This window comes from Dromaius novaehollandiae, chromosome 3 (genome assembly GCF_036370855.1).
Source record: "Dromaius novaehollandiae isolate bDroNov1 chromosome 3, bDroNov1.hap1, whole genome shotgun sequence".
In the NCBI taxonomy this organism is placed as follows: Eukaryota; Metazoa; Chordata; class Aves; order Casuariiformes; family Dromaiidae; genus Dromaius; species Dromaius novaehollandiae.
The window spans coordinates 51,321,133-51,341,933 of NC_088100.1; the positions used below are offsets into that span (position 1 = coordinate 51,321,133).

Sequence of the window (20,801 nt, forward strand, 5' to 3'; positions counted from 1 at the left end):
GATAGCTTACTAACTTTCTGACCAGTGTCAGTCTGCACTTTCATGTTTTCACGCTTGTGAAAATGGCTTGTGTATATTAATGTTCATATAATACTAGCAGCTTATGTTTTTAGGTCTTGAGTAAATATGGTTATTCCAGAATAATTGGATGATTGGTGAGGGATTTGAATTTCGGTTTTCTCTTTACATCAGCAGTCCTTGTAGAGTTAGAAGAAAACAGCTCGTTCTTACCTATTCATATCTCCTAGAAGTTTAAAGTAACAAAATGCTCTTATACTTCATGTTAGATTGTGTTTTTCCTTGGATCTTCTTTGACTGTGGATCTTTTAGTTCAAAAAGCAACCCGCCTATTTTTGTGGTTGGCTTCCTTGCAGTTACATGTGTCTTGTCAGTAATTTCCTCATTTAACACTGAACCTTTAGACATGGTTAGGAATGTATGTATGTGCATTACCCTCTTGTTATAGTTGACTGATATGGTTGTGTAACCTATAAAATGGAATTAGCTGTTTATTTTTAGTTATTTCACAACTGACAGCAGGAAACTGGAAGGTAAATGTGGGAGCATATTGTGAACAAACGTGATTTTTTTCTTTTATTAAGCACAGGACAAGATTTAATACATACATCATAATGTGCTCTATACCTATTATTTATTCTCCATATGTATTGTTCTGTCTGATGTCTCTTTCAAGAATCCTTTCCTCTCTTGTTGAACAATATCTTGAATATTTCTAGTGAATCATTTTTATTAAAAAGATATGCATAAGCTAGTTTGCGAAGATTACTAAGTATGTGAGAAGCTTGTTTGGTTTTGCCTGCTCTTTACTGTAATTATTTTCAGATTTAGAAATAATTCTGTTCTTTCAAGTAAACTTTAGTTTGGATGTTGTTACTGTATCCTCAGTCTGAATCTTTGTTCTTATGTTCCAGAATGTAGTCCAATCCACAAAAGATGTGTATGGAGTTAATCTTTCAGATGTTCCTTCAGAAGATGATCTCAGCATATACACAAGGTGAGAGAAATTCCCAGTGGTAATCAGTAAGAGATAACTGAGACTAGTTAAAAACAGCTTGTCAGAAGTGCTGCCTTTGACAAAGACTTATCTAAATTCTATATTTTAGAGATATTTGGAGGACTCTTACTATTCTGCTTTTTAAAATCGGAGTCTTTTCAGATCTCTTTCAGCTCTGAATTCAGTGGAAGTTATGCAGATGTCTCCAAATGCAAAATTTGGAACGTAAATGAGATGAAAGATGCTTCAGCAGAAATATGTCACTTAATATTTAATAAGCAAGTTCTAAATTAATAGTGATTCCATGGTCCTAAAGCATGTAGTTCGTGATTTTCACATTTGTTCAAATGTTGAATTACACTAACTTAAATTGGTCATAAGTGACGTAACCTCTTTTATTAAAACATGCATATAAAAAAAAAGCTTAAGCTTTTTCTTAAAGTAATGTCTTGTGCATAGAGGTATGTGTTAACTGTTACATCTTATTAAAATTTAAATATTTGTATGACTTTCAGTATTCCAGGAAAATTACTTTTCTGATTAATACTCAACCTTTTTCTTGAAATGTCTTGGCCTTTTGAGCTTGAAATATAAAATCATGTGTTTCATAGGGAAATCTGAGACAGTTACTAAATCTGATAAAGTTTTAAAGATTAAGTGACAGAAACATTTGTGCTATAAGGAGAGAGCAGAAGTCAGTTTGGCCCTTGCCATTATCAGAGCTCCACGAAATAAGACATATAGGTGGTAGCTGTATTTACAAGTGTGTACGTAGTGTAGGGTGTGTAATAATGTGCTGTTCGACCATTTCTTTATTTTAAACAGCATCATACTGCCACTTGCTTTTAGTAAATGATTTCAGGAACACGTACCATACTTCAGCAAATGAGAGCAAGATGTTGCATTGTGCAAGGCAAAATACAGCTCTTTAGGTGGTCCAGCAAGTTACTGTTCAGTTTGCAGTAAACTGCTACAATGTGAGGCAACATGCTGCCCAGCACATGCAGGCTCTCCTCCGCAGCTGAGAGCTGCTGGCTTATTGTGAGCAGTTAGAGGTAAGAGTTGGTGGGCAAACATCAAGGTATCACCTCCCAGCTCCAACTAAGTTCTAGCAGACACAAAAACTACTGCTTTTACACCAGGGTAACTTGAACCCTTACCCTGTACAAGACAGTCATCACCACTCCTGCAGGAACCGTGAACTACCATCTCCACAAGAGCAAACAGCAAATTAATGGTATGTTTCCCCAACAAAAGGTAGTGACTCACATTGTGTTAGAAACACTGTTTCTGAATTGCGATAACCCCCTATAGAGCACCGGCTATATGATGCCATTATTAAAAAAAAGTGTGTACTTAAGCAGTTGTTCTCAAGCACTCTCCTGAATATCATAGAATAACACTGAAGCCAAACCATTTTGTTTTCTGTTTTAACTTAAGCTGGAAATGAATTTAAACCTTTTGAAATTTTATTAACTCAAACCAAAACTGAACTAGAATCATTGCAGTCACAACTGAATTAAAACTGGAACTGATCTGAAAGTTATTATTCAGCTCCCTGGTGAAGAAGATCCCTTCCTAGTCACAGTCTTTTTCTTTGGAAACTAGTCAGAATAATGGGAATTCAGTATGGGAGATCAGTCAGAGAAATTTAGATCCAAACTGAAGACCTTCTTACTTCAGAAAGGCCTGTAATGCTGTTGCCAAGAGAGGAATCACTTATGCGAGACACCTGCAGTGCAAATCAAGTATGTTGGCTTAGTAAACCAATGTTTCGAACACCTGCTTAGACTGCAGAATTAATGGAGTAAAAGAAAAGTGTGCAAGAAAACTACACATCTTCTCAAAAACTACTGTGTATATATATTTCAATGAATATTTGTGACATGTTTTCTAATGCATAATAGCAGTAATTACCTTATTATATGTGAGCCACCATCTTCAATTTGTGAAGGAAGTTTTAATTCACTATCATCTCTTTTCATGTGATGATATGTGATGACTTAGTTCATCAATCCTAGGCATTTTAAGAAAAAGATAGTAGTTTTCTTTTTATTTAAAAGCTGTTTTCTATTAACTTATTTATTTAGGGATAGCTACTTCTCCTGGCTTCTTTAGTTCTTTGAAATTCCCATTTCTAGCTATTTCCTACATGCTGAGTCATTAGCTATTACACTTGAGCAAGGTTAAAGAGTTTTTTTTCTCATTATCTCTGCTGAAGTTTTTAACTTCACCTATGTTCTTTATTTTTGCCACTAGAGACAGTTCAAAAACGGATGTTGATTTGACAGTTTTCCTTTGGCATATGTGATAGTCACTGCTGTTCTGGAAATGGCCTGCTGCTAGCTGGTGTCCACTACAAGTCACTTAGTGCTGATGAGCAACTCTGTGATGACATCCAGGATTGGAGTTATTTCTCATTTTAATATTTTTCGAACTGGACTAACATTCAGTCTTTTATCATAGTAATACTGTAAAGTCCATGGGGGCTTAGAAGCTGTGTAGTCATATCTTTTTCAAGTCAAAAATCTTGCATTTATTTTCTTTCCTTCAAACAATACAGATTTTAAAAATATAATAATTATAAATTGGCAATTCCTTACCACTTTTAGCTAACAAGACGTAGGTCTGATGAGCTGATTTGTATGGAAAGTATAGATTTTACTGAGATTCATTATTACAATATACATCATTTGAGAATAGCAGCAATTTATTTCACAGTATGATTATAGTTCTCACTTCAAGTCTTTTTCTGTTGTTATAATAAAGAAAGTGGAGGCATGAGATACATCTTGACTTGATGTTGTTTGGCGTGTTGCATATTTTTTTTAATTAGCATCAGGATTTGCTCTCTGAGGAAGTGCAGATATCAAGGACCTCAGGTTAATAAGTTACTTTATGTCAACTGATCCATAGCAGCTCTATATGCAAATGGAAAGTAACTGGAATCTGTTCAGCCCATTTTCACTTATGGCTGAGATAATTTGTGTTAGTTCACATCAAAATTGGAATAATTTGAGGAGGTATACTGCAGCTATGTGCGGTACTTACTGATGTCTGGTACCTTGTGTTAATTTAAGCCTTGTTTGTTTCAGAATGTTGAATAACTTGAAGCAGTTAATGAAAACACTTACATTCAACCCAGGCATAACTCACCCATAGTTAGCCTTTATTTGTTTTTTAAGTTTGTTTCAATAGCAGACTCGTGCACTAGAAGATCTTTAATAGTTTTCTTTATTCCCACTGATAATTCTCTTATTTAGAAACATTAGTGTTTATTCTTTCAACATCTGAAGTAATGTCACTTATGCTGTTTAGTTAAACTTGGAGTTAATTTGTTTCTGATGCTTTCATATGTACAATATAAAACCTGAGTAGAGAGGGGGAAAAAAAGCTGCAATAAGTTGTTTATAAATGTATTATTCTATTGTATGCTGTACACTCTGTGTGTGGTTGCTTTTGCATTGTTAATTGTCCCCTGTTGAAATGAAGTAAACATTTCAGAAATAGACTAATAGGACTATTTTTAAGCTAAATGGAAGCTGAATATTTAAACACAAAGTCAACTTCAGAAAATTAAAGAATTAAAATCACAGCTAACATTTAATTACTTCTGTTTTTAATAGCACAGATGTGTTGAAAACTAAAATTAAGTTGAAGTGTGTAAAATATATATATAAATGAATGAATAAGACTAGCAATTAACTCTTATTTTTATTTCCCTCCAATTCATTGCCAAGAGAAAAAAACATCTTCAATGTTTTCCAGCAAGCATTTGGAGACAGGCAGAATTCTCCCAAAGGACTGCACTTGTAAATAAGTGAGCTGTACTGACAGCATTTCAGCTGGATAAAATAGATAGAATTTGGCTGAGAGCTGACTTAAATATGAAACTTGAGCGACTTTCCATCTATTGTGTTGACTCTTCCCATAGGCTGATTCTTTTGGAAAAGACATAGGAATTCCTTTTTCAGGAAGCCAGCTATAGTAGGCTGCGTATTTTATAGGAGCATAGGTTTATACCAGTTGTTCTCTCCTAATGATGGTCCCGTTTCTATCTGGTGAAATGCTATGTTATGCCAAATAATAGGCAGATCTTTTTCAAGCTAAAAGAAGCTGCGGAGTTCTCACATGCATCCACCATAAAGTTTTAAAAACTCTCTTGTTTACCAGAGAGGTAGATCATGATCAACAGTTTACATATCATGACTTAATGACTCATTTTTTGTATCGTTTTTGCTGAAGTTTTTGCAGATAGTTCTCTTACTTTCTTTGATTTATTCTTCTGTCTGCTGCTATTCACAGATTTGTCCAGCTGGGACAGAGTCAACATAAACAAGACAAGAGCAGCCAACAGTTTTGCTCAAAACACGAATTGGATAGGGTAATAAATCTGTAAGTATTCTTTTTTTCTCTCTCTCTCCCTTTAACTTTTTTTTAAAAAACTTCTCTCATTAGACCTTAAAAATCATTGGATAAATTTGATGTTAAATATGACATTCGTAAGAGTCATACTTCTGTTCTATTGCTTTTACTTCTGTTGCTTTTATGGCATAAAGGGATTCAATGCGTAGAATGAAGAATCGGGTTCCTACTTCTCTGTATGTTGAAACAATTTTTAATTTTAAAAGGGCATTTTTTTTAGTTTTGGGAGTTGGGATTTTTTTTTTTTTTTAGTTTTTGTAGTACCAAGATTTTTGTATTCAAGTAATCATGAAGTTAAAATTATCACAATTCAAAGTATTGAAGCTACTAAATTTAAAAGGCACTTTCTTATTGCTGTGATTGTTTTTGAAAGAGGGGGTTTGAAAGGGATTGGTTGACTTAGGTATTCTTCATAAAAGTATTCAAAATTGCAATTCAGTCTTCCATTTAGTGTGAAGTTACCTAAATTTATTTGTCTGAGAAAGCTACACATGCTCTGCATTTATTTTGACAGACACCTGAGGAGTCTTGAGAAGTCAAATGGAAGATTTTTCTTTCTTTCTTTTCTGATGGGTTGGCAGTGTGTTCACACAGTTGGCAGTGTGCTTTAACTAAAGAAAAGAGCATCTTGAACCTTGCAAAGACGTTATTTCAACTCTGCATTTTCCTCAGAATTATTGCCTTGTTTTTTTGGTAGTCTGTTTTAATAATGGTTCTGTGCATTTGTCGGTGATACTTGGAGCTGGTGAGGCATTTTTCCCCCCCCCCTAAACACTGCATTTGTCACTATAGATAAATTTTACATCTTCATGAACTGCTCCAAAGAGGTAAATAGGTAATGGTAAGTTGCAAGAGAAAATCAAGCTTCAGACACTTCTTGTCTATGAAACACTCCTTGGATACTTTAATCCCAAAAGATCAATATGGGCATCATCTTCAACAAAGCCAGACAATCAGGGTAAGATGGGAGGAGGATTGCTGTCCTGGAATATCCGCCATGTGGAATAACTTACAAATAGAATAACTGTCCATTAATGTGAAAAGTAATTCTAACCTTCAAGTCGTAATAGGTGCACCAGTTAAAAATCTATGCTGAACTAGGGAATTTAAATGTTTGTGATAATGGTTTGATTATCACTGTGTAAGAATGGCCAGATCATTTGAATCATTGCATTTGATCTTTTGAATTTGTGATACTAATATCAAAAAAGGATCATGATATTATCCAAATATCATGGTATTATGAAAGCAGGTCTTTGGCATTTGGATGATCAACTCCTAACTTCCCAGTTGACATATCCCTATGCTGTAGGCAGCTTAGTTTCACCAGGACTAGTTTTCTGCTTTTAGCTCTGGATACAGGATCTCTTACACAACCGCAGAGCCACTCCTTAAAACTGCAGACCATCCCTGCAATCCACTGATTTACAGAATCCTCAGCTTTATTGCCGGAGCCTCTAGTCTCTTCCCTCTGTGCTGAAGAAGTGGGGAAACCATGAAGATAGCACTCTCACAAGTAGAGTGGAGGTGTCTTCGTGGGCCTCGGGGAGCAGGATAACACAAAACAGATTTAGTATTGTGATATACACAATGCTACCCAATATCAGTGCTTAGTTAGTTGGTATTATGTATGTTTAAAATGATGATACCACTGTGCATTGTTCAGCATTAATAAGCATATGCTTTGTAGATGAATATGCCTGTAGTTTTATAATGAAATTTGTCTGATGTGTGTTAATGTATTAAGTTGGCAAACTGTAAAATTACGTTTTTATACATGAAGGAACAACTCTGAATATTTTCTGGTTTTGAAAAGAAATCATTAGTAAGAACTGATTTTATAGTAAGAGGAACACTTCTGCTATTAACAAAGATTATTCCTTTTGTGTAATTGCAAAATCTCCTGGTAGGTTTTTGACAGTGTCAGAGGTAGCAATCATTCCCTTTTTTGCCCCCTTAACATAGAGTAAAATATTCTGCATGTTACGCTGCTCAAAATGAATATTTTAAAGAGATTTTATATGCACAGTTTTGGTGGCTGTTGGGCAGAGTCAGAGCATTCTTTTTTCTCCTTTCCCAGGTGTAATTTCCGTGTGTTTCTAAATAGTAGAAATGTAAAAGTCACAGAGCACGCAAATCTGTGCCTTTTGTCACTCCTTCTCTTGATATTGTACAGATCATCTTCTCTGCCAGTCCTAACAAACCTGTTGTTCTGTGTACATCTCAGAGGAAGCAGTGTCTTATTGTCAGTAGTTTTTGTCAGTAGTCTTTAAAGTATACCTTTATAGAGCTTAAAATTTTTCTCCATCTTTTGTTCTGCAATTTTTAAAAAACTTTTTAATACTGTTTGGGCAGTGACATTGTTCGAGAAAAGTCATAAATATAGGTATTGTTTAAAGGCATGTTGTTCACTTCTGGAACAAAGAAACTTCCTTCCTGTGTACTGATGTTTGAATTGCTGCTTTGAATCAAGAATTTCCTTGGAGAATACTAACCTTTTAAGAGATAAAATGACAAGAGCATATTAAGATCAAGATTAGCTTGAGAGAGAGAGGGTTTTCAGTAACTGCAGTGGAGATACATGTCATTGGACTATAGATTTTCGTTTCTTTCGGAGTACTTTGGGAAATTGAAGAATTATGGTAACTTGCATTATTTTGATGTTAGCTGTATTTTAAAACAAAAAAAAATCTGGCAAGTTTCATACTCCAACAGAGTTCCTTTTGGATACAAAAGCAATTAAAAACCTATCCTTTTCATAGTAGAATCTGATTTCCCATCAACAGTGAGATAGAATTTAGCCTTACATAAAATTCTTATGCACAGTTAATTTTATAATCCAAATCAATTCCACTGTTATCAAGAAAATCTTTTTTTATGTTCTTTTTAGATCTTAAAAAAAGAAAAAACTCAGGCCATTCAGCCGTGTGACCATTTGCGTCAATTATATAAAGCCAATGCAAAAAGTATTTCTTATTTTACCATCTCACTTAAGGCATCTGTTTTATGAGAATACTGGTAAAATAGATTTTATATATCCTATTATGGGGCAAGTTAGTGCGAACATCATCTGAGCCTGTTTATGAACTAGAATACCATTCTGCCATGTATTGTAGAAGTACTAAAGAAAGAATCTCCTGCCTGAAGTTTAGAAACTAGGTATAGATTAGAAGAAAAAAATGAGCACTTGAACAGGGAGTATAGTAATGCAGTGAAACAACACTCATCTGAAGAGAAGTGGAGAATGTGGAAGCATATTGAAGATGCTTTTTTCATTCATATAGATTCCATAAAAGAAAAGAAAAGGTAGAATTTTAATTTAAATAGAGCTGGACTGCTTTTAGCACAATTTATTATCATGCATCTAAAGAGAGACTGTTGATCACTGTAGTGCAATTGTTGTTGGCTGACATGATGCACCTGTGTTTCGTTTCCTAGTACTTGCTGCAGTGTGCTTATAAATAATAATGTTGAAAAATGTACTTTCAATCACTTTCCAAATGTACTATTTACATTAATGCAGGAGTGGTAGAAATTTGACTTTCTGTACAGGGAATGGAATGTTTCAGTCTGCTGTAGCACTTCTAGAGAAGAATGTAGAAATGCTTTAATGCTCTTGTGGTAGAGAGTAGCTGGTTGTATACATTGTGGTACATGTTGTCTTCAGTGCCTTTGCACATTGTTACCTACGCAAAATAGCAAGGATGATTGTGCACTAGCCATAACTCATTTCTTATATGTATATATATATCTGCCCTCCCATTCTGTTGTGCAGGGCACTGATGAAGCTCAAGCAGGAGGGCACTTTAATGATACTTGCAGTATGGTTCAGGCCTGTCTTGTCCTCAGTCTTTTCCTCAAAATCAAGATCTTCTCAAGTGTTTGAAAAACTTACCCTGCATTCAGATGTATATTATATAGTCCATGTTGTCAAAATTCCCTTGATGTTAAATGTGTAAATTTTTTTTAAATGAAGACTAGCTAGATTCTGCTTGTCACCTGAGTATTATTGATGAGACATCACTGAAACTGAGTAGCAGCTAACTACATACAAGTAGTATATGGGCTTTTTTTCTATGTTTGTTTCTGTGTATATACACATTAGAGACATTATTTTGTCAGCAAGATACAGGAAACGAAGAAGACTTCAGTGAGCAACGAAACACCCTGTATTTTCCATTTTTGTTAATTTATGGAATGTTTTACTTGAGTACTGCAAATCTGATACTACCACTTCAGAACTTAACACTTACTTTACAGAAGTAAAAATAGAGCAGTGCATTTTGTAATTTTAATGAAGTGTTTTACAACCCTAGTTACTTTTGGAAGCTGTTACCTCAGTTTAGAGCAATCCTCTTGTTCATTCAGTAGTTCTGCATGAATTCATTAGTATCAGGTCTGATTCTTGGAGGATTAGTTAAAAATTTGCTTTGGTGAGTAAACATGACGTTATCACTTCTTTATAATAGCACTGAAGAAGAGGTTATTATTCGACTTGTCATCTTCCTGTGTGTTCAAATCCTAGGAGTTATTAAGGTAGGGAGGGGAGTTCTTATGTTAAAAGGCAGAAGGAGTAGATGAATAAAGGATCTGTAGAATGATACGTATATTTAGTTTTTACAATAAATCTATGCTAAATACCTACATCATCTCTTGACACTGCTGTGGAATCAGCACATGGAAGAGTGTTCATAAACAGTTAAGTGATTTTGGAAACTACAAGTTATCTTGGCGTCTCAAGCGTGCTGATTATTTTGCAACACTTTTTTTGCATGCTCTCTGCCTCAAATATGCACTCCAATGTCTTGCTTCATGTCAGAAAAACATTCTTAGTTTCATAAATTTCAGTAAAAACTTTGACAAAATAAAAAACTGTTACCAATACTCATGAAAGATGTAGGTGAAAAAACTGTTTATATTCTTTTCTTCATTTAGAGAATCTTCTTGATAAACATCCCTTTGTCAGAACAGCACCTGGGCTTGGGGCAGGTTTTTATCCTTAGTCACCCCTTTGAAGTCTCCCAGATGGGTGTAAACAGATTCTGTTTTTTATCCACAACTCATTCTGTTTCTTCCTTGTCCAGGAAATAGGATAGCTATGCCTCTTAATTAAAATTAGCATTGCTTCAATTCTTTGGAGATGTAAATATCTTTGTTAAATTAGGAATCATCGATATTAACTTCCTTGCTTAATTAAGAACTCTTTGCCTCTATGAGGGATGAAATTCTCTCTTGTTTGTTTATTTGGATTTGTTTTACTTGGAAATGTCTTTGCACTGGATCTCATATGCAGTAACAGCTGTATGTTAAGAAACATATTTGATCTAAACCTCTGGATGCCTCTAGATAAAGCAAATATATGTAGCTCACTACTAGCTTTTGACTGAGACTAGAGATGAGGGTAACCAAGCCAACATTTTTCATGTAAATGTGTTGTGACAACTTTAATTTCCACTCAGTGTTCCCTTGACTCACATATATCTATTGTTCTGGTATTCTAAAAACAGCTTTATGGGTTAGTCTTTCTCACTTACCTTGCATCTTTCCTCCCTTTCACTCTCAGTATTTTAAACAAAGCGCTTCTCTGACATTTATTGCCCGTGAGAATTCTCTTGAAATTTACTGGTGAGGCTGTTTATAAATTATGTAGTTTTTGTTTTCTGGCCTAATGGTGAAAGTTCACCTTTCATTGTGAAACTGAATGCTCTAGCACTATAAACATGCCTGTCTTCTACAAAATGTCTTGATTAAGCTGACTGTTAGTGAGAGTAACTTAATTTTTTATTCTGGGGAAGGGGTTTTAAAGTCATTGTGGGCACTTTCCCTGAAAGTACTGGTTACTTCATGTTGGCTAAAAAAAGACAAAAGAGTATCAGGAATTAAGAGCAAAATAAAAAGCATCATTTTGTGATTTGGGGCTTTGCACTCATTTTTAGTCACACATCCCAAAATTAATACTACTAGGAAAGGTCTGGAGAAAAGCAGTAGTATGATCCGAGTTGTAGGACTCCAGAAAAGAGCTGGCTTGGGAGTGAATGAAATAAGTAGGTCCATGTTGTGATGATTTGTAAAAAATGCTCTTTAGTGAAGTTTGACAGATGAAATGGTTTGATCTTAGGGTTCAGTCACTGTGTGTGGATGATGGGAGAAGTTAACAAGACACCTGAGCCAGTTCTAACAGCTCGTTGCCACCGAAAGGGGGAGAGTTTGCTCCTTCTCTACTTCCTTCTCATGTATTTTTCCATTTACTTGTGCAAGCTTTGGCTCATTATACCGCTCCATAAGTAAGTTCAGCTCATTGCTCTGCAGCCAGGTAGCTCAGCAAAAAGAGCAAATAGTTTTCTGATTAACTGGTGAGATGAATTAGACCAGTGAAGGTCCCAATTAGCATCATGGCCAGCATAGAAGAGGCCAAGGCAGCAGCGCTTTCTGGTATGGGTGGTAACAATTTCTTAGATTGGCTCAGTCGTCCAGTATAACTTCACTTTTGACAAATCTGGGAGAGGACCATGAGTCTTTCGGGGACCTTGGGTAAATTGTTTAAACTCCCTGTGATTCAAAGCCACACTTAACTGTAGGAATAATTATCATCTTCTCATTCATCTGTTCTGTCAATATTGAGCTCTGAGCTTTCCTGGTTAGAGAGCTCACGTGCCTAGTGTTTGTGGTAGAGCTGTCAGCTGAGATTCTGGATGTTATTTTAATAACAAAACTGTTAGCATTTATCTGCCTCCTACTGATTATTTAGATCATCATTTTCATTTGTTCATGTCCATTTCAGATTTTAAAAGAGAAAAAACTTGAATGCTCACACTTGAAATCTGGTTCCTCCATATTTCCTCCATATCCATACTGACTTCTGAATAAAAATTGGCAATAATAACAAATCCCTGTTAAATCTGACAGTAAATCTAGTTATTTCTGCATTCCATATTAAGGACTCATTGTTTGGGGGATTTTTGTAGTATTAACAGTCTCTAGCAAAACTAGAAAGTTTTTACCATAGCCCATTGACTTCTTGGCTTTTTAATGATCAGAATGTTAGATGAGAATTCCAAGGACCCTTCTTGAAATCATCCCTGTTGTCTCTGTGAGACGAATAATTTGCATTCATCATCCATTTGTTTGCAGTCTCTGAATATGAGTATTCAGGTTATTTTCACATAAACTTTATTTAGGAGAATTGTCTTACTCAAGAAATCCTGTATGAAGAATCCTATATGAATGTAAGCTCTTCCTTTCTAAAAAGAAACAGAGTAGTCTCCTCTCCTTTTTTAGAGTTCTTTTGGTATTTTGTTTTGTTTTGTCTTGTCCTACCCCCAGGTTCAATCGCTTTGCATTTGATCATTAAATTTTGGATTAGCCTGTGGCCAGCATAAATCATCCCTGCTTAAAAGGTTTATCTTTCCTCAGAGATCACCTTTCTGTATCAGGTGTTCTGACCTTCTCTCAAGTTCCTTCTATCTGCAGTGTAGAGAAACTGCTTCTAATTTGGATTGTGTAATTCTCATTTAGATGTCTACATATGTAAAGATAGTCTCTTCTTTCTCTAAGTCTTGAAATTATATATGCTGTTGGAGTTTCAAGTGACTGTTCTGGGACCTGGATGCTGTCCAGGTTTTGCTGCCGGTCCGTTCTGCAAGAAACAAGTTGCAGTAGTATATATTATTTGACAGAGAAGATTTCATGATTTTCAGTCCTCTCCACTCCCACTGAACATGACAGAAACTTTCTATATAGGAATTAGTGTCTAAGTAAGGAAAATTCTGTTGAAGACTCTTTCAAGAGGAGAACAAGCAGTTTAAGCAGATACCATTTGTGGGAAAAAATAAATAAACGTGATTTATCAGAGTTTTGTAGATCAGATATATTTGCTTAGGATTCAAACAAGACACTAGAGTACATTTTGCCTGCTGTTTGAGCTATCTTTTGGAGATTTGAGGAGAATTAATGTTGAAACAACTGTGGTGGCTTTCTGGTGATAGCTGAACTTCTGAGAGCTAAGCACATCACCATGCCCTTCTCCTTCAAAGTATGGATTATCTTTGTTGTAAGTGAAGATTATAACTGTATGTTCTTTTATGGTAGAGACCACGTCTTTCCTGGTAAAGCCATGACACCATCAAGCCTCTTCACAAGTGGGATGGAAACAACTGAATTTTGCACAGCAAGGGTGCTGTTCTTCATTCCTGTCAGTGTAGTTTTCATTTAGAGGTTGTAGAGCTACAGATATCCCTGGGATAGAGAGATGTGATAGCAAAGTCAAATAACATGCTATCCTTCATGATGCTATTCTAAGGTATTAAACTTATTCAATATATTAGATTTTTACATAAATAGTGTTAGAGAAATGACTTTAAATGACTGGATAATACAAGCACTGTACAAATGTTTAGTACTTAATACCGAGTTATTAATCAAAATTGGTATGCATGAACATGCTGTTCTTTCAATATATTTTTAGCATATTGAAGCAAGTAGGTGGAAAATTGAGATTTAGTTACTAAATGCTCAAAATGAAATACACTCTACCATCCAGTTTCCAGCCAGTCTAACAGAGATAGCTGTTGGCTTATTAGCACTTGGGAAATGTCATGTCTTTAGAAACAAATCAATAAATAGATAAGACATCAAATTAGTGCAGTGGTTTTGTTTTCTTTTTTTTTTTTAATTAAATAATGGTTCTCTTGTTACTGGACTAAACAGGCCAACTACATTTGAGTAAGTGACTTCTTTTGGTGTTGGTGACTTTGAGTGCATTAGTTCAGCATGCTGGAGTCAAATGCCACTGCTATAGTTTCTGCTTGAATGCTTTAAACCAGGTAAGTAAGTATGTGCAGGAGTTGTGGGTGCGTTGAAAAGTAATCTACTTTTTAAGCATCCACATATAAATTTAGATGACTAATTTTTGTTACCAGTTCTGAAGACACCTGCCTTAATGTTTTATAATGAACTAGAAAAACATGATAGTGATAGTGAGAAGAAACTCTCTCTGTTGGAAAAAAAAATAGAAAAGGTTGAGTATGATGGAGTATTATAACAATATTATTCATACAGTTTACTAACAAAAAATAAAATAAAATCCTGATTTGGTGAAATCTGAGTATCAGTGAGGACTCCTCAAAACAGTTTCAACTTATTTCAAAAGAGAGTTTTGTTTAAGAAATGTTTATTTAATGTTTATTAAGAAATAAACATGCTAATCACAGGTGAATAACTATCCTACATTTTCAGTATTAGTTTACATTCCACTGTTGCACCACAGAATTCTAAGATTAAGAAGCCTAAATGGGAATTGTAATACAATTTAAAATAAGAAAAAAGAATATATTTTAAGCAGTAAGACTTTACTTTTAACCTAACTCTGTAGCAGTACTTTTTTGATTTAAAGCAAACAGTTTCTCTAATGATTCTAGAGGGGACCAGATGTTTGTATGATTTCACCTAGCAAATTCTATATACTAGTATAATGGAACTTGATTTTAAGCCTGATGCCAAACTCTGTGGATGACCAGTGATTTTAAATATCATCTCCTCCACTGTCAGTTATGTCTGTTATTTCCTGTATCATTTGTAGTGATGTGCACTTTGTCCAGGCCTCCTAGAACATTGATAAAACACTTGGAGAATATTGACTCTAGATTTGTTGCTCAATAGAGCATATCTTGTCAGTGCTGCAAAACTTACTTTGATTTTGAAGTCTGTCAAATTTGCTTTGGTATAATTGAAAATTTAAGATATGTGATATTTTTTGTGTAATTTAACCTGAAAACAGGTTTCATTGTATGGATGAGCTATTTATTTTTCATGCAAGTTCTCAAACAAAATATAAGTATGGAATTACAGGGGTCTTATCTTAAATTTACTGAGAATATTGTTCGTGTTTAATTTTGTTTGATGGCTCTCTAACATAACATCTTTTGGAATAACATCTTTTGCCCTAAGACTGACAGCAGATCTACCCCTACATAGATTCTTACTGCCTTAGAGAAACTAATGTGATATGTATCAGAAATGAAATGCAGCATAGCAAGATTTATAAACTAGCTGCTCTAAAAGTTCAGACATCATGAATTCAAATAAATTGTGGATTTTTTAGAGGAACCTGTGAAAAATACTACCCTTCAACACTAATAGCTACATACCATGGATTTTAGTCATAAGCAGTGCCTATGGTTTTTCAGAAATTACAAGGCGTAATACCAGCAATTACTAGTTCACTTTTCCTTCTTCACCTCTTAAAAGCTGAGCACTTACTCTGTTTCTACTGTTCTAAGAGCTGAAATAGAATTTAGATTGCTTTCTCAGCTGTAATGATCATAAATGAACAGAACTGAATTGCAGTATTCAAAATTTGGGTCAGAATTGTATCTACTTAGGAGCTCACATGATCAGCTATTGAAGAAATACACATTCAAATTCCTCCTGTAAGAGACATTGCTTCTCAGAATTTACTGCTTTAACACTTTTTAACATTTATTGCTTCAGAATTTAGAGTGATTTAAAGAATAATTTGAAGACTTAAAATGGCAGCAATGGTTTGCTATTGTTTATGTTCAGGGTTTTTTTTTACCCTATTCACATGAAATTTTTATTCCAGTTACAGCATATGTAAAATCTAACTAAACAAACATTTCAGCATTTAATGGAATTATCCAAACAACTTTGCAGTTTAAAGTTCCTAGCAAATAGGTGATTACGTTGATCAGAGTTTAGTGATTAAGTTACAAAGGGTAGGCAATTACAGTTTCATATTAAAATGCCATGCATGCTGTAGTAGCCTTTTTGAGCTGTGCTGGACCAGCACTTGCAAATTTAGTGTGTCTCTACCATCTTCAAGATCCAAAAGAAATGCAAATCCTTGTGTAGAGCTGTTGAGTGTCTCTCAGAAGAGATGCCACCCTGGCTCAGTTTCAGCACTGTCGTTTCTGTAGCCAGCAGCAGTGTCATTAAGACCACGGAGCTGGCAGCGGCAGCTGTATAGGTAGGGAGCAAAGAAGGTGTGGCTGTAGTCCCAGTCTTGGAAGCAGGCAAGATATGATAGCAGAAATCCCAGAGATTAATGGGGAAAGGACTGATAGAGAGGAACTGAAAAAGACAAGTGGTGGTGGTGGTGGTGGTGGCGAGGCGATGAAGGGTTGGATTCATGAAGTCATTTCACAAGACTGCTAAAAGGTTGGGGACCCCTATACTAAGCAAAGGTAGTGGGGGAAGAGTAGTCATATTATACCCTGAGGCAATTTACAATCTCTCTCTAATCCAATCCAAACTTTTCTTGCGAAGTTTAGAAAAAGATACCTTCGAATTGCAACCATCCCACACAACTATTAAAGTCTAATATAGGTCAAAGGAATATATTGGCATATTGCTGAAAATTGGCTGGTTGTAGTCTGGAATAACCATGTTTCCAGGCTTTGCTTCAGTGGGAATTTGGGCTAGTGTATTGATTTGCTTTGGAAAGAGGAGTCCAGGCTGGAACTGAATTGTCCAATGTTTCCCTACCACAACCACTTCATGTGTAGAACCAGTAAGAACAACAAGGAGAATTAGCAGTGTCATTTTTCACACCTCACTTTTCTTCCTTGGAGCCCTGGTCTGAGGAATGATGGCTTTGCATGACTTCTTCCCCGTTCCCTAGCGAAGATCCTGGGAGGAGTGCTTGGGTGTCTTGTCTGACTGAAGAGATAGAGTTGGGCCAGCGTCCCTCCTTTGGGCTGTGCTTCCTCATGCGTTAGGACTTCGGTAGGATAGTTTTCAGTGTAGTTTCAACTGCAGCTTTGATGTAGTTGTTTGGAAGCAGCAGTAAGAGGATGATGAGAAGGCTGGCATTTCCATTAAGTGTGGTATTTTATTAGGAAACTGTAATCATAACAAGTAAACATAATACATGCATTCAGCAAAGTCCCAGGAGAGAGAAGCATTTACAATGTATTTACGTATTCCAAATTTGCAGTGTACTCACTTAAAACTCACTAAAATCAGGAAGTACTGTGGCTTATGTATACATAAACTTTTCACAAGTCCAATTTCTATCCTCAGTTTCCATTATTTATACAAGTCATAAAAATAGCTTTTGCATTATTACATGAAACCTATGCAATTGTAGTTCACTTTTTTGTATAACTGTTTCACACTGTTAGGTAATTATAATTTGTAAGAAGGGACCGTAAGATAAATTTTTTGTTTGTTTTGGAGAAGGTCATAGTTAAAAGCAGTTGAAAAGACATTTCTTTTGAAGTACTATACTACTGTACTACATTTATTTCTCGTAAGAAAGGAGTAGGTTAATGTATTAGGAGTCAAAGATAGAAGTTCATTGTACTAAGCTATTTAACAAATATTTTTATAAAATATCAGCTGTCCCAGTTGACAAAGTGCTATTGCTGGTAATAGTAGTTGTCTGTTTCCTAGTAATTAGATGGAAATTTCTTATCTGATAAATCCTTTCTGTATAGGGGTTCAGAGTATAATCACTTGCTTATTATAATTGCTACTGGCTACATGGCTAATTCAGTTAATATTTCTAGTTATCTGCTATAATGTATGGCAGAGATTAGTTTCAGCTTAGGTGCTTACTGTCTGTAGCAGATCTGAGAATGAAGAAATGAGGACAGAGTAAGGAAAGTGCAGAAAGTAGTCTGTAATGTGATTAGTGGCATCTTACCTAACTACTCTACTTGGAAAGCTGAGTCTTACGTCAGTAGTCATGATAACGATCTAGGTAAATGAATTATCAAGTGGCAAGTTACCTTTTCATTGGCTCTCGTATATCTTTAAAGGAAAAAAAACTCTACTTCTTTCTGGAAAATTTTTACCTCATGATCCAAATTTTCGGTGTTTGTTTTGTTTTGTTTTGTTTCTTTTCCAGAGTACCCATCTCATCCTTTTCCCAAGACAACATTTATGAAGTCCAGCCTCCAAGAGTTGATAGGATATCAACTGAGATATTTCATGCACACATTCAGGCTGGAAGAGGAAACATGCAACCACTGGGAAAAGATGACTTCCTTATGTACAGAGAGTACATTCGAAACAGATACATGTAAATTCCAGCTGGATTCTGCTGCCAAGTGTAATGTACTGATAGGTCATAAAAATAACATTAGAAAGGAAATTTAATTTTGTTATTTTGAGATAATAAATTTATTATCTAACATTTCCTATTTATTATGCTTTAAACATTATATATTTACATTATTAGGCTTTACAGGAAAAAAAGTGATGTAATATCTGCTCTTCAGCTGAAAGAAAAAATATCTTAAGAAACTAAGTGAATAATCAGAGTAGCTACCATCACTGGAAAATATGCAGCAACTGAAAAAGAAGTAGTGGTTAGGTTTTAATTTCTTATATTGTTATGTTTGCTAGTGAAGTTGAAGTGATTCACGTATAAGAATCAGAAGAGAAAACTTTTCTTCTTCGTTATTCCATGACACCAAACAGCCTTTTTTATAACAATATTTTTTGATATTTCTTGAGAATGTTTAGGAAAATGAGGGCTTGTAATTTGCTTTTTCTCTTGAGCAAAAGTGAAAAATGTGTGGCTGATGTCAAAATCAAAATTTACATCTAGATTAACAAACTTAATAGCTCAAATTAGTGTCAAAACTAATTTCACTGGTGATAGTAACACAGCATCTGTGCTACACAGGGTGAAAGTGGCTTATGGTTAATTACCATGGGCTTCTAGGAGGGCTCTGAAATGAACCACTTCCCAGCTGTGCCGGCAGGTGAGGGAACACACTCTTTTACTGGGCTTAGAGTCTTAGGTGGAGGGTGCAAGAGCATCTTGTCATTTTGCTGTATGACAGGCACGGTTCTTTTTGCAGCATACTCTTTCCATCCCTGTATTTATAGTCCTCTGAGGTCCTTCAGGTTTAAGCCTACAACCTCCCAAGAAATGAGGGTCAATAAGGCAGGTACAGAGGCTGGATCAGGTGGGGTGGCAGTGCAAGAGGAAGCAGTACTTGGGGATAGGTAAGACTGAACACCATGTCCAGTGCTGAGTGAGAAGTGGCGAGGCTGCAGGTACCTGGAGTAGGGTGTTTAATTTTGGTTTGTGATTAAAACATTTCTCAAATAAAAAAAGGAAAAAAACTATTAGGTGCAGTTACAAGCTAAAATTCCCAACCTCTGATTTTAGCCCTTTGCATTGAAGAATAGTGACAATGTCATCAGCATCCTTGACAATTCATGTTATTCTCCAAGCTTGAACAAAGTATATGTCAAGATTTTCTGGAATAACTTTGAGGAACTGCTTTAGGGATGTTTCAGCCAACCGTGTGTAATGGATATGGAGAGCATGTCCAGGTTCCTAGAAAATCAACTTGCAGGCAGCAGCTCCATATACTTAGCTGTGTAGTGCAAACATAATCTGAACTTATGCAGTAAGTGGCACTTCTGTTATTGTATAATAAAAGAAAATATGCAGTGGATAAAGAAAGAAGATATAAGGTGCTTATGCAATATGTGTGTTACAGGAAGTGATTGTATTTAGTCAGTGAGAGAACATTGTATCTCAAGCTACTAAAAATTTTGATGCCCATTCTCTTGTTAATTGATTAATACTGTTTTGAGAGAAATGAATGTAGTTTAGCAGAGACAAGAATGAAATGTTATTTTACGTAATACTTAATTGCAACTATTGACATTTTTTTCTCTGGAAAATACCTGGGCTGAACTCTTTTGACCAATGCAAAAAATATTTTGAATGAATAAATGCTTGCTTTGGAAAGATTTGAAGCTGAAGTCTTTATTCCAATGGAGTGAATGCATGCTTTTCTTACTACACTTAAGTTATTTCAGAGGATGTTTTGTAGATTATAACATTCCTCATATTCTTGTTGCTCTTAGATGCTGGTATCTCATAAAAGTTGCCCTTCAAAGTGTATCACCACCACAAATTAGGCAAAATATGATAATCCACTTCCTATTCCAACAGGTAATGCTGTTGCAAAATATAGGAATTGCAATAATTTTACAGTTCTCAGACAAACTATGATCAGGCTTTAGCTATTCAAGCAAAAAACTTTAAGCAAAAGAGAATTAAAGGTTTTTGTTTTTTACAGTTTTAAAAGATGAACGCTATCTCCAGTCCATTATCTTTATGTAATTGAAGGCTTTTCAGTATCCCTCTAAGTGCTGGTGCTAAACACACAGTATGTGACTGAACCTTAGCTCAGTCTTTGGCTGTGTTAGAAGTTCTGAATAGATACATATATTTCCTTTTCAGAATTTGAGTAAACGTGCACAACGTAAGTATAAACACAAAGAGGCTGTGTTGGCTCTGAAGACTAATATAGTGCTCTTTTTATTCTAAATGCTAGTGATCAGTTTTAAAATTTAGCTGTATGGACAAACA

General features: G+C 35.2%; 1 protein-coding gene across 2 annotated transcripts in view; it reads left to right on the forward strand.

Moving 5' to 3' along the window:
- The window catches only part of FIG4 (FIG4 phosphoinositide 5-phosphatase), a 75,944-nt gene extending 55,770 nt beyond the window's left edge, over positions 1-20,174 (forward strand). Inside the window, exons 21-23 of one of the 2 annotated variants that reach the window (XM_064508870.1) lie at positions 933-1,015; positions 5,321-5,410; positions 5,955-7,883. In XM_064508870.1, the coding sequence (XP_064364940.1) occupies positions 933-1,015; positions 5,321-5,410; positions 5,955-6,051 (270 nt within the window). In that variant the 3' untranslated portion in view covers positions 6,052-7,883. Of the gene's footprint in view, positions 1-932; positions 1,016-5,320; positions 5,411-5,954; positions 7,884-18,308 lie in introns of those variants that run through there. The other variant, XM_064508869.1, reaches the window with a different exon arrangement.
- Positions 20,175-20,801: the final 627 nt, after the last annotated feature.